The sequence below is a fragment of the Dipodomys spectabilis genome, unplaced genomic scaffold, assembly GCF_019054845.1.
Source record: "Dipodomys spectabilis isolate Male_0828 unplaced genomic scaffold, ASM1905484v1 ptg000541l, whole genome shotgun sequence".
NCBI classification, from domain to species: domain Eukaryota; kingdom Metazoa; phylum Chordata; class Mammalia; order Rodentia; family Heteromyidae; genus Dipodomys; species Dipodomys spectabilis.
Genome location: NW_024871218.1, coordinates 216,895 through 230,624, shown reverse-complemented (window position 1 = coordinate 230,624; position 13,730 = coordinate 216,895). Strand labels below are relative to the sequence as shown.

At 48.7% G+C, this 13,730-nt stretch overlaps 1 protein-coding gene across 3 annotated transcripts; it reads left to right on the top strand.

The window, feature by feature from the left end:
• The first annotated feature begins 448 nt into the window (after positions 1–448).
• Positions 449–12,579, top strand: LOC122099842 (CCHC-type zinc finger nucleic acid binding protein). 3 transcript variants are annotated; one of them, XM_042670338.1, is made up of 5 exons: positions 449–652; positions 9,148–9,265; positions 9,385–9,477; positions 9,869–10,067; positions 11,584–12,579. In XM_042670338.1, exons 2-5 carry the CDS (start codon positions 9,163–9,165, stop codon positions 11,699–11,701), a joined length of 513 nt encoding a protein of 170 aa, XP_042526272.1. In that variant the 5' UTR covers positions 449–652; positions 9,148–9,162; the 3' UTR covers positions 11,702–12,579. The 3 variants fall into 3 exon arrangements, with proteins under 3 accessions (XP_042526272.1, XP_042526271.1, XP_042526270.1); XM_042670337.1 differs by having other exon boundaries at positions 9,148–9,286; XM_042670336.1 differs by having other exon boundaries at positions 507–652; positions 9,148–9,286; positions 9,866–10,067.
• The last annotated feature ends 1,151 nt before the right edge of the window (positions 12,580–13,730 follow it).

Sequence of the window (13,730 nt, the reverse complement as noted above, 5' to 3'; positions counted from 1 at the left end):
TCCTGTCCACCTCCATCATCCCCTCCTGTCCACCTCCATGCCCTCACATCCGTTCACCTCCCCATCCCCCCACATCCATCTGGCCTGGGATGAGGGGAGGAGAAGGGCGAAGGGGGGAGGGGGGAGAAAGAGGAGGGATGAGGGGGGAGAGGGATGAGGGGGGAGAGGGATGAGGGGGAGAAGGGGAAGGGGGAGAAGGGGAAGGGAGAAGGGGGAAAAGAAGGGGAAGAGAAGGGGGAGGGAGAAGGGCGGGAGGTGGGGAGAAGGGGAGGGAGGGGAGCTAGGGGCGGCGGCGGGAGGGGGGGCGGCCGCGCTTCGGCTCTGGGCGGGAAAGGCTGCGCGCGTGGCACCACGGGAGAGGCCGCGGCGGCGCGCGCAGGAGGAACCGCCCCGCCCCCCGGCGCCTCACGCCGCGGTCTCGCCAGGCGGTGCTCTCCGCGGCTGGCTCCGATTGGACGGCCGAGCTCTGCGCGCTGATTGGCCGCGTGGGCGAGGCGGAGGAGAGCCGTGCGCAGCGGCGTGTGTGGGGCCGTGTGCAGACCCGCGTGTGGCGCAGGCAAGGACCCTGAAAATAAACAGCCACTGCCTTTCGAGTCGCTGTTCCCGGGCCTGCGTCCGAGTCTCCGCCGCCGCGGCCGCTCCGACGCCGAAGGTGAGGGCCCCGGGAGAGGGCCGTGCTGAGGAGTCCGCCGGGCGGGGCGCGCCGAGGCCGACCTGGGCGGTCGGAGCGGCGCGATGGCGGCCGCGCCTCGGCCTGCGCCCTGCTGCGTCAGGCGGGCCGCCCGGCCGCCCCGGGCCGAGCTTGAGGGCCGCCCGGCCGCCCCGGGCCGAGCTTGAGGGCCGCCCCGCCGCCCCGCCGCGCTCCGGGGCTGGCCCGGCGCCCAGGCCCCGCCAGGCCGCAGGGCCCGGCGCGGGGGCCGCGGGTCTCGGGTGAAGGTCCCGCAGGGCCCGGGTCGCGGGCCGGGGGGCGGCATGGCGGGGAGCCTGTGGAGGCCGGGCCGGGCGGGGAGCCTGTGGAGGCCGGGCCGGGCGGGGAGCCTGTGGAGGCCGGGCGGGGAGCGGCGGGCCGGGCCGGGCGGGGAGCCTGTGGAGGCCCGGCCGGGCGGGGAGCCGGTGGAGGCCGGGCCGGGCGGGGAGCCTGTGGAGGCCGGGTCGGGCGGGGAGCGGCGGGCCGGGCCGGGCGGGGAGCGGCGGGCCGGGTCGGGCGGGGAGCGGCGGGCCGGGCCGGGCGGGGAGCGGCGGGCCGGGCCGGGCGGGGAGCGGCGGGCCGGGCCGGGCGGGGAGCGGCGGGCCGGGCCCGGCCGGCGGTGGGGAGCCGGTCGCGGACGGAGGCCGCGCTGGGCGCTCGCGCGCCGGCGGCCGGGCCGAGTGCCAAGGCCGCTGGGGCCTCGGGAGAGGGTCCGCGGGAAGCCGCCGGAAGTCCGGGCGCCGGGAGCCTCCCTGGCGGAGGCCCCTCCCGCGAGCTCGGGCCGCGACCGGCTCTGGAGCGCGGAGACCGGGCCGCCGCCGCGCCTCGGCCGGCCCGCGCGGAGCGGAAAGGCGCCGAGGCACCGCGCAGTCGCCGGGAGGCCTCGAGCGGCACCGGCCGGCGGCATTTCTGGGAAGCGCCGGAGGAAGCGCGAAGTGTGGCTGGGCCCATCCAGAGCTCCCGGAGCGGGGAAACCCGTTCGGGACGGCGGGACCACCCGCGCGCGGTCTGGTATCGAAAGTCTCCTACTTGGGCCACGTGTGCAGCCACAGCCATAGGTACTTGCAAAGGAAGTGACTTCATCTGGTCTTGGGGGGTCTTCGATAAAGGAAACGTTCTGGAATCATCTGTGCCTTCAGCTCTTGTATCATCAGCACGCACCCACAAAACAGGCAAGATGAGCCAGTACTCTTGAATACTGACATCCTTTAAAGGACCACACCTCCATTTTGACCTCAAATTAAACTTGAAACTATGCCCCCCCCTCTTTTCCTGTTCAATCTTATTTTGGAGAAGAAAGAATCTATTTGGTATTTAAATCAGTGAGTTGTTTTTGGATTACCAGTTTTGTTTACTCAAAATATAACTTGAGAGTGAGACTTTTAAAAAAGTTCCAGAGATGTAGTCGTTATATCTTTTTTTTTCTACCTATGCAACTTTTTAAAATGTTGTGGTCATTAACCCTGTTAAGGCCTACCAAACAACTGCTACAATCCTAAGCACAAGCTTGAATGTTGTGTACAAGGAGCTTTTGGTAAAGTAGAGTATAAGTGGGATAGCTTATTCCCAAGGGCTGATTAAGACTGTAATTTTTTTTTCTTCAATCATTTACAGTTCTTGGAGACCATTTTAACTTCTAAGTTCCCTTTTGGATTTTTCTTTCTTTTTTTTTTAATACACATTAATGTCAGCTAAAGCTTGGGTAACCCCAAGTCCAAAAGTAGATCTTCAAATGTGAGTTTAAAATATCTACAGCCAGGTGCTGGCCTGTAGTTCTAGCTACTTAGGAGACTGAGAACTGATGGTGGTTCAAAACCAGCTGAGCAGGAAAGTCCTGAAACTTTATCTCCAGTTAACCTCCAAAAAGCTGAAAAGTGAAGCTGTGTCTTCACTGGTAAGCTCTAGCCTTGAACAAAAAAAGCTCAGAGATGAGCCCAGTGCCCTGTGCCTCACGCCTGTGATCCTAGCTACTCAGGGGGCTGAGATCTGAGGATCATGCTTCAGAGCCAGCCTGGGAAGGAAGTCTGTGAGACTTATCTCCAGTGAACCACCAGAAAACCGGAAGTGTCGCTGTGGCTCAAGTGGTAGAGCTCTTGCTTTATGCTGAAGAGCTCAAAGACTGTGTCCAGGCCCAGAGTTCAAGCCACATGACCAAAAAAAAGGGGGGTGGCTGGGAAGGTGGCTCAGTGGTAGAGTGCTTGCCTTGCATGCATGAGGCCCTGGATTGGATTCCTCAGCACCACATAAGCAGAAAAAAAAGCCGGAAGTGGTGCTGTGGCTCAAGTGGTAGAGCGCTAGCCTTGAGCTGAAGAGCTGAGGGACAGCGCCCAGGCCCAGAGTTCAGGCCCCACGACCGGACCCAAAAAAAAAAAAAAGGTAGTGCAGAGACCTTGAGTTTAAGACCTGTGTGTACACACACACACACACACACACACACACCCATCCATCCACAGGATGACAGTAGATGATGGGGAGCTGTGTCCTTTAGTGAAGCCATTATGCTTATACCCTATCAACCTCACTCAGGACTGTCTGATTATCTATTGATATCCAAAAAGGTTGTTCCAAACAGGTGTAATCTGTAAAAGGCTTTCAACCCATCAGTGGAAGACCAAGGAGCATTTGTTATCCCTGCAATTGAACATCTGAAACTGGCAATGTGATTTGTTTGATAAGGTGTCATAAGTGAACCTTAAAATTGATTTATGATTAGCTTTATTTTACCATTTTAAAACCTAATGTGTAGTGGGTATATGGGAAGGGGACAGATTGATCCCTTAGAAGCAATGAAACCACTCAATGTTTTACTAATTGGAGTCATTGGTCTATTGGCTCACACTGACAACAGGAAGATTTTTGCTTTTTTTCTTTTCCTACAGGAGTGATAGCTTAAAAAATAGCAAAAAAGGCTGGGAAGGTGGCTCAGTGGTAGAGCGCTTGCCTTGCATGCCTGAGGCCCTGGGTTCGATTCCTCAGCACCACATAAGCAAAAAGAAAAAAGCCGGAAGTGGCGCTGTGGCTCAAGTGGTAGAGCGCTAGCTTTGAGCTGAAGAGCTGAGGGACAGCGCCCATGCCCAGAGTTCAGGCCCCACGACCGGACCAAAAAAAAAAATAGCAAAAAATTGTTAGTTCCTTTCCTGTCCTAAGCCTCCTGGAAGTGGAGAGCCAGAAGACTAACACCAAGGCATCTGACCTGCTATGTGATGAACCCTCTTTCCATCTGTCTTAACTCGTATTGTGTCCATGTCAAAGGTTGCTGCAATAAGAGAGAAAGCCATTGAGAGAGTCTAAGGAGCTAGACAGGGCTGGGAAGGTGGCTCAGTGTAGAGTGCTTGCCTTGCATGAGTGAGGAGGCCCTGGGTTTAATTTCTCAGCACCACGTAAGCAAAGCCGAAAGTGGCGTTGTGGCTCAAGTGGTAGAGCACTATCGAGCTGAAGAGCTGAGGGACAGTGTACAGGTTCAGAGTTCAAGCTCTACGACTTACCAAAAAAGAAAAAAGCTATACAGTATTCCCGTATTGTAGAAAACTTGGGATAATAAAATGAGAGCTTGGGGACTGGGAAGGTGGCTCAGTGGTAGAGCGCTTGCCTTGCATGCCTGAGGCCCTGGGTTAGATTCCTCAGCACCACATAAGCAAAAAGAAAAAAGCTGGAAGTGGCGCTGTGGCTCAAGTGGTAGAGCGCTAGCCTTGAGATGAAGAGCTGCGGGGCAGCGCCCAGGCCCAGAGTTCAGGCCCCAGAACCGGACCCCAAAAAAAAAGAGCTTTGGCACCAAAATACAGGTTGTAAGTAAAAGAATTTGGTTATGAATATGAAAGTGCAGTAATGATCATCTAGAGGTGATTCCATCATTATAAATGAAGGTATTAACCTGGAAAATGAAGATGCTAGTGTTTATGGTACCCTTTGTAAAGAGAGTTAAGGAAAATAATGTCTTCAGATTTAGAAAAGCTGTGTGAAGGTACACTAAGTAAATTTGAGAGGGTGACATTTTAATTCATGGCTTATAGTAGATTAAGGCCCTTCAGGTCAAGACATGGATGTAATTAACCAAGACAGGCAGTAAATGTGGCTGTGGATAAGAATAGAGTTACTATCAGATATTAATGTTTTTCCATATTTTGGTTGGAATACAGGAAATGCAGAATGTGTCTTGCTTTCTCTTATTGTATTTGCAATTTACTAGAACAGCAGCATTTTTCAGTAGTATGTTAGGATACCAAACTTTCTGGAGCAACATAGAACAGTCAGGAAAAAATTGCCATAGTAGTCAATAAACACTGGACTAACTACAATGAAGCAGGGATAATCCTGAGCTTGGGGTAAATAAAGGATATATAGTATGCAGATCTGAATATTCAACTGTGTTGGGGAAAAATGAGAAAAGTAGTTAAGTAGATACATATCTACACTAGATGGTTAAGTTTTGGGTTAATAGAGCCTAGGTAATAAATTGAGGATCCTGGCCTGAGTGCTAACTTTTTTTTTTTTTGCTCTGGTCGTGGGGCCTGAACTCTGGGCCTGGGCGCTGTCCCTCAGCTCTTCAGCTCAAGGCTAGCGCTCTACCACTTGAGCCACAGCACCACTTCTGGCTTTTTTCTTATGTGGTGCTGAGGAATCGAACCCAGAGCCTCTGGCATGCATGCAAGGCAAGCACTGTACCACTGAGCCACCTTCCCAGCCCCCTGAGTGCTAACTTTTAGTGATTTCTGATGGAAATTTCTTACCCTCTTGGCAGAGATTATATTAGATAATTTGAAATACTCAAAATGTTATTGGATTTTTTTTGCCTTTACTGGGTTTTATTTAGAAGTTTGTTAGTGATTAAAATCTCAGAAAAGAACATTACAAGGTGCAAGTTAAAGCCATGTATGTATAATTCCTGCAATCTCAGGACTGTGGAGTTGAGGCACCAAGGCCAACATGTGCTACAGGATATACTGTCTCCAATAATTAAAACAAGCAAAAAAGTGGAAGTTACTTCTCTCTTGGGTGTTTTCTCCCCCTTCCAAACCTTGCTATCACTCACATCTCTATACTTGTCCCTCTCTTTTTTTGGTAGGTGCTGAGGCCTGCCTCAGCTGTGTCTTTGAGCTATTTTGCTCAAGGCTAGTGTTCTACCACTGGAGCCACAGTGCTACTTCTGGCTTTTTCTGAGTAGTTTATTGGAGATAAGAATCTGAACAGACTTCCCTGGCTGGGCTGGCTTTGAACTGATGTCCTCAGATCCTAGCCTCCTGAGTAGCTAGGATTACATACAGGTGTGAGCCACCAGCACCTGTTGTTTTTCTTTTTTTATTAGGATTATCTTTCCTATGCTGGGCCTTAATTCCTCCCAGAGTTGAAGCCTTGGATCCTGGAAATCCTTTTACACAGAAGGTTAACTATCAGAAAGCTGAGTTTCAGTGATTGTACTCTTAGTACATAATTGAAAACACATTGATCCTTTTAAGGTGTAGTAGTATTGTTACTATTTGACCATTGCATCATTCCACAGATGACACGTAAGCCCTCTCCAAAAGCAATTGAAATACTGAGTTGTATGACTAAGTGTATATTGTTAAGATTTAGATTAATAATGATGCATGTAGTCAGTCAGGTAATAGTGTCTTCGGTCTTAGTAAATAGAAGGGGGAGTTCCAGGCTGGGTATGTGTTCACAATCTTTTATAGAGTTGTCCCTTATTTGGAAAAGGACATGATGGACAGTTGAGGAAAATCCAGCCAGGGTCAGTCACAGTCAAGCATGGTGCCCTAATTCTTAGTTCTAAAGAACTTTCAGTTGGGGCTGGGAAGGTGGCTCAGTGGTAGAGCGCTTGCCTTGCATGCCTGAGGCCCTGGGTTCAATTCCACAGCACCCCATAAGCAAAAAGAAAAAAGCCGGAAGTGGCGCTGTGGCTCAGGTGGTAGAGCGCTAGCCTTGAGCTGAAGAGCTGAGGGATAGCGCCCAGGCCCAGAGTTCAGGTCCCACGACTGGACCCAAAAAAAAAAAATTAAAAAAAAAAAAAAAGAACTTTCAATTGAAGTTGTATGTAAGGTCCTACCTTCTAGGAGAAATAACATGCCTCTAAAATGAAGTGGGAATTGTTAGTTTGCCCATGTTTTGTTTTGTTTTTTTTAAATCATAGTTTAGGCTGGAAAGATGGCTCAGTGGTAGAGTGCTTGCTTTGCACGCATGAGGCCCTGGGTTCGATTCCTTAGCACCACATGATCATAAAAGGTTGAAGAGCTGAGAGTTCAGGCTCCACGACCAACAAAAACAGAACAAAAAGATGACAGTTTATTCATTGTTTGTGATTGGCTTGGCCAAAAAAGAAGGTAGTTTGGAAAAACATTTAATCCTACTGAAAGACTTTAAAAGCTTTAATAATGTCTTTGCGATATTCATTTTTATCTTTATTTTTGTTTTGTTTTTTGGCTCCAGTCGTGGGGCCTGAACTCTGGGCCTGGGCGCTGTCCCTCAGCTCTTCAGCTCAAGGCTAGCGCTCTACCACTTGAGCCACAGCGCCACTTCCGGCTTTTTTTTTCCTTTTTGCTTATGTGGTGCTGGGGAATCGAACCCAGGGCCTCATGCATGCAAGGCAAGCGCTCTACCACTGAGCCACCTTCCCAGCCCTTATTTTTATCTTTAAAACTGATTTTTTTTTTTTTTTTTTTTGCCAATCCACAGAAAATATTTAAATATGGAAATGGAGTATACAAACTTCTCATTCCATTCTATTCTATTTTAAAAATAGCCTTACATTATCTTTAGGTTGTTACAGAAGTATAAAATATTTGCATTAGTGGGTTTCTTTTTTCTTCTTCTAGGGTTTGAATTCTGGGCCTGCGTGCTGTCCCTGAGCTCTTGAGCTCAAGACTAGTGCTCTACCTCTTGAGCCACAGAACAACCTCTGGTTTTCTGGTGGTTTATTGGAGATAAGAGTCTCAGAGACTTCCTTGCTGGGCCTGGGTTTAAACTGCAGTCTTCACATTTCAGCCTCCTGAGTAGCAAGGTGTGAGTGACCGGCACCCAGCCTAGTGGGTGTTTTATTTTTAAGAGATGACAAGGAGTCTAGTTTGAAATAAATTTCAAATAGCTTTACTTTAAAAGATTGGAAACATTGGAAAGATGAAGAGAAAAATACAAGTGTTCTCTAGTACTATGGACTATATAGTACTTGGGCATACTTTCTAATGTGTTCATGTCCCCCTACCCTTTCTGTACCAGTGCTGTTGAGTCATGCCTCTACTTAGGGCTAGTTAATTGGTAAGAGTCTGTTGGGTCGGATTTGAACCCCAGTCCTTGAAGCCATTGGTGTGTGGCCGAAATAGGTTACATGTCTTTTTTGCCGGTCCTGGGGCTTTAACTCAGGGTGTGGGCACTGTCCCTAAGCTTCTTTTGCTCAAGGATAGCACTTTTACCAATTGAGCCATAGTGCCAACCCAGGCCTTTTCTGTTTGTGATACTTGAGGAATGAATCAAGCCCAGGGTTTCATGCATGCTAGGCAAGCACTACAGTTACATGTCTTTTAACATAGTTTAAAAACTACCTTACTGGTGCTGGGAAGGTGGCTCAGTGGTAGAGCGCTTGCCTTGCCTTGGGTTCAATTCCTCAGCACCACATAAGCAGGAAAAAAAAAAGCTGGAAGTGGCTGGAAGTGGCGCTGTGGCTCAAGTGGTAGAGCGCTAGCCTTGAGCTGAAGAGCTGAGGGACAGCGCCCAGGCCAGAGTTCAGGCCCTAAGACCGGACCCAAAAAACAAAAACAAACAAAAAACTACCTTACTTTGCAAGCAAATGCTTCAGATGAGATAATTTTTCTTTATTGACATTACATACAATTCATTTGTAGCTTCCTTAGTTTGGTTTATTCAGATTTTGTAATCAGTAAAAAGGACTTTCTGATTGGACAAAATGAGGCTTATAACCATGTCAGTATGTCAGTTATGCTAGACCCGGGATGAGGCGCTACTATGAATTCTTTCTTTTAAGTAGTTCTAAAAGAAGCTTCAGCCAGGCGCCTCTGGTTCATGCCTGTTGTCCTACCGGCTCAAGAGGTGGAGATCTGAGGATCACTGTTCAAAGCCAGCCCCAACAGGAAAGGCAATTAACTACCAGAAAACCGGAAGTGGTGCTGTGGCTCAAGCGGTAGAGTGCTCACCTTGAGCTGAAGAGCTGAGGCCAGAGTTCAAGCCCCATGACCGACCAAAAAAAAAAAGTTTCAATTCGGCTTGCCAATTGATATGTGCAGGGCATCTTGATCAGTGTCTATTACCGAATTTTTATTGACTCCAACTTTGTAGATCCCATCACCTCAGCAATGTAACATTTGCTTATTTTTGTTTCAGCTTCATAAAATGTGACATTTTGATTTTTCAAAAATTTTAATATAGTGTATAAAATGTATAGTGTCTGGATAGAGATGTGGTTTTTCTAAGAAAATTTTAAGTAGTTTAATGTTGTTTTTAATATTCCAAAGCTCTTAACTGCAGCCATGAGCAGCAATGAGTGCTTCAAGTGTGGACGATCTGGCCACTGGGCCAGGGAGTGCCCTACTGGTGGAGGACGGGGTCGTGGAATGAGAAGCCGTGGCAGAGGTGGTTTTACCTCGGATAGAGGTATTTTTATCGATATAAAAATTTCTGAAATACTGCAGTATTCATTAGTATCATGACTGATCTAATTAGCCAAATTCTTTTGTTTCTGCACATACTAGGTTTCCAGTTTGTTTCCTCATCTCTTCCAGACATCTGTTATCGCTGTGGTGAGTCTGGTCACCTTGCCAAGGATTGTGATCTTCAGGAGGATGGTAAATATTTAATACTTCTTACTCCTGTACAATTAGAAGTGAAAATGTCACGAGGTGCCACTGGCTCATGCTTGTTATCCCAGCTACTCAGGAGGCCCAGATCTGAGGATCACGGTTTAAAAGCCAGCCCGGACAGGAAAGTCCATGAGATTCTTGTCTTCAGTAAACTACCAGAAAACCAAAAGTGGTGCTGTGGCTCAAGTGGTAGAGCGCTAGCCTTGAGCTGAAGAGCTTAGGGATGGCGCCCAGGCCCAGAACACACCATGTACCACTGCATGTCACCCTGGAAAGGATTTCTACCTTGGAGGTTTCACATCATACAGTTTGAACATGATACCACTTTGTTAAAGGTTTTATAGTCTTGGTCTGCTTCTTTTCCTTATTGTTGAAGCCTGCTATAACTGCGGTAGAGGTGGCCACATTGCCAAGGACTGCAAGGAGCCCAAGAGGGAGCGAGAGCAGTGTTGCTACAACTGTGGCAAACCCGGCCATCTGGCTCGTGACTGTGACCACGCGGATGAGCAGAAGTGCTATTCTTGTGGGGAATTTGGACACATTCAGAAAGACTGCACCAAAGTGAAGTGCTACAGGTAAGTGTCAGTTGCTGGAAGCAACTGCAATTGCAGAGATGGTGTGTGTCTGTGAACTCAGGGCCTCCTTGGTAGGCATACCCCCTTATTACACTTCTTAAAATTTTGTTTTTGTGCTATTGCTTCCAGTTGAACTCAGAACCTTGTGTCTTTTTACTTTTTTGCTCAAGGCTGGTGCTCTGCCACTTGAGCCATACTTCTGTTTTGCTGTATTTGGAGGTAAGAGTCTCAAGAATTTATTTTGGTCAGGCTGGCTTCAAGCTTTTATCCTCAGACTTTATTTTCTTGACCAGTTGGGATTACAGACTTGAGCCACCAGTTCCCAAAGCACTGGTTACTTTTTGGATAGTCTCTTTTTTTCAGGGCTGTTTAGAAACAGCATTCACCCTATTGTCAGCCTCCAGAATAGCCAAGATTATAGGCAGAGAGCCACCTTACCTAGTAGGGGACCATTCCCTTCTGTGTGTATGTGGTAAAACAAGGTCTGGCTATGTAACCCAGGATGGCCTTGAACTTAGAATCCTAGTGCCACAGTGCTAGGATTACATGCATGTGCCACTGTGCCTGTTAAACTCATTCCTCCTCCTCTTGTTTTGATTGATACTGGGGCTTGAACTGAGGGCTTTGCTTCTGCTAGGCAGGCAGTCAGGTAGAGTCTCTGGTTTTTGGCCTGGGCCAGTCTCCTCATCTATAGTCTTCCACAAGCTGGATTCATAGGCTTTTGACTGACACCACACCTAACAGTGTCTCCGTGCTGGTCTTTGAAATTGACCTCAGGGCTTGGGAGCTGTGTTTGAACTTTTAGTGCTTCACCCCTGGAGCCACAGCTCCACTTCCAGCATTTTGTTGGTTAATTGGAAATAGAATCCCATGGAGTTTCCTGTGCTGATGTTGAATCACAATCCTCAGATCTCTGCCTCTTGAGTAGCTAGGATTTACAAGTGTAAGCCACTGGTGCTTACATAACTTTTTACTGGGCTGACCTTGAACCTAATCGTTTTTTATCTCTACTAACTTAGTAGCTAGGATGACTCATGAGCCTCAACCCAGTCATGTTTATTAGTAGAACAATTCATAGTCTTAGTTGGGTATGATGGCATATGCCTTTAAGCCTAACATTCTGGACTAAAACAGGCAGATTGAGCTTAAAGTCAGTATGGGCTACATAGTGAGACCCTGTTTCAAAAAATACTTGTAGTCTTGGGGTGAGAAGGTGGCTCAAGTGGTAGGGTGCTTGCCTCCCATGCATGAGGCCCTGGGTTCAGTTTTTCCACACCACATGAGCAGAAAAAGCCGGAAGTGGCACTGTGGCTCAAGTGGTAGAGCGCTATCCTTGAGCTGAAGAGCTGAGGGACAGCGCCCAGATCCAGAGTTCAAGCCATGACTGAACCAAAAAAAAAAAAGTAATTGTAGTCTTAAAGAGAAATGTATTAATTTGTTAATGGCTTTTTGCTCTGTACTGACTCAGTGTTTTACTTACTTGAATAGCATTGTGAAAATTCTTTCTTTTTTTTAGGTGTGGTGAAACTGGTCATGTAGCCATCAATTGCAGCAAGACAAGCGAAGTCAACTGTTACCGCTGTGGCGAGTCAGGGCATCTTGCACGGGAATGCACTATTGAGGCTACAGCCTAATTATTTTCCTTTGTCGCCCCTCCTTTTTCTGATTGATGGTTGTATTATTTTCTCTGAATCCTCTTCACTGGCCCAAGGTTGGCAGGTAGAGGCTACTCCCAGGCCAGTGAGCTTTACTTGCCGTGTAAAAGGAGGAAAGGGGTGGAAAAAAAAACTCGACTTTCTGCATTTAACTACAAAAAAAAGTTTATGTTTAGTTTGGTAGAGGTGTTATGTATAATGCTTTGTTAAAGAACCCCCTTTCCGTGCCACTGGTGAATAGGGATTGATGAATGGGAAGAATTGTGTCAGACCAGTAAGCCCATTCTGGGTTTCTTAAATATTCCCATGTAAGAGGTGAAACCAATTCTGGAGGTTTCTATGAACTTCCATAAATAACTTTAATTTTAGCATAATGATGGCCTTGGATTGTCTGACCTCAGTAGCTATTAAATAACATCAAGTAACATCTGTATCAGGCCCTCATAGAACATACAGTTGAGTGGGAGTAAACAAAATGAGAAGGCAAACGAGTTAAAGGCTGCAGGAGAGAAATTGGAATAAAAGCCTAAGCCAGTACAGCTTTTCACAGCGCTGATGCTGGATATACAGATGGTGATGGCAAAGGTTAAGAACACACATTTTCAAAGACTAAATCTAAAAACCCAGAGTGAACATCGTTTCTCAGAGTTAGCAAAATTTGGATTTATTCAGGAATTGCAGAGAAATGCATTTTCACAGAAATCAAGATGTTATTTTTGTATACTATATCACTTAGACAACTGTGTTTCATTTGCTGTAATCAGTTTTTAAAAGTCAGATGGAAAAAAGCAACTGAGTCCTAGGAAATAGAAAATGTAATTTTAAACTATTCCAATAAAGCTGGAGGAGGAAGGGGAGTTTGACTAAAAGTTCTCTTTGTTTGTTTCACATTTTCATGAATGAATGCCACATTAAAGAGGAATTTGGAGGGACTGGAAGCTCCAAGGAACACAGGTTTGGATAGGGAATTGTTTGGGTGCCAGTCTTTGGGCTTGAACTTAGGGCCACGGTGCTGTCCCTGAACTTTATTTTTTGCTCAAGACTAGCGTTCTGTGACTTAAAGCCACAGCTCGTCTTGGGGCTTTGTACTGTGCCGCTTAGATCTCATTCTCCTGAGTAGCTAGGATTATAGGCCTGAGCCACAGGTACCTGGCTGTTATTTGGGATGCTGTGGCCAACCCACCTCGGGTTGGGGTTATTAAGTTTTATAATTTGTTGTATTGTTTGTACGTTGTTTTGCTGGTTGGTTTTTCTTCAGGTACCTGGCCTTGAACTCAGGAGGTCCTTTATGAATCACTATGAGCTCCTATTACCATTGAGGTTGAGGTCCGTTCTAAGTTTTTTTGTCTCAAGACAAACCTACTTGCGTTAGTTTCCTGTAAGGTAACAGCCGCAGGTTTGAGGATTAGCAGTGCACAAACTGGGACTCTGGTCACAGGGGAACAAAACGCATTTGTCACATGCCAGCATCACCCAAAGAACTGGTTCAGAGTGTGGATGCTACAGCTTCCAAAGGGCCCCCCGAAAACGGGAGGAGAAGCTGCCAGAGACCACGCGGGGGAGGGGGCGTCACCGTCGGGAGACCACGCGGGGGGGAGGGGGCTGGGGGTCACCGTCGGGAGACCACATGGGGGGGAGGGGGGCGGGGATCACCATCGGGAGACCACATGGGGGAGGCCGGGGGTCACCTTCGGGAGACCACGCGGGGGGGGGGGGGGAGGGGGGCGGGGATCACCATCGGGAGACCATGCGGGGAGGCGGGTGGGGATCACCATCGGGAGACCACGCGGGGGAGGGGAGGGGGGCGGGGATCACCATCGGGAGACCACGCGGGGGGGGGGGGAGGGGGGCGGGGATCACCATCGGGAGACCACGCGGGGGAGGGGAGGGGGCCGGGGGTCACCGTCGGGAGACCACGCGGGGGGGAGGGGGCCGGGGGTCACCGTCGGGAGACCACGCGGGGAGGGGGGTGGGGATCACCGTCGGGAGACCACGCGGGGGGGGGGGA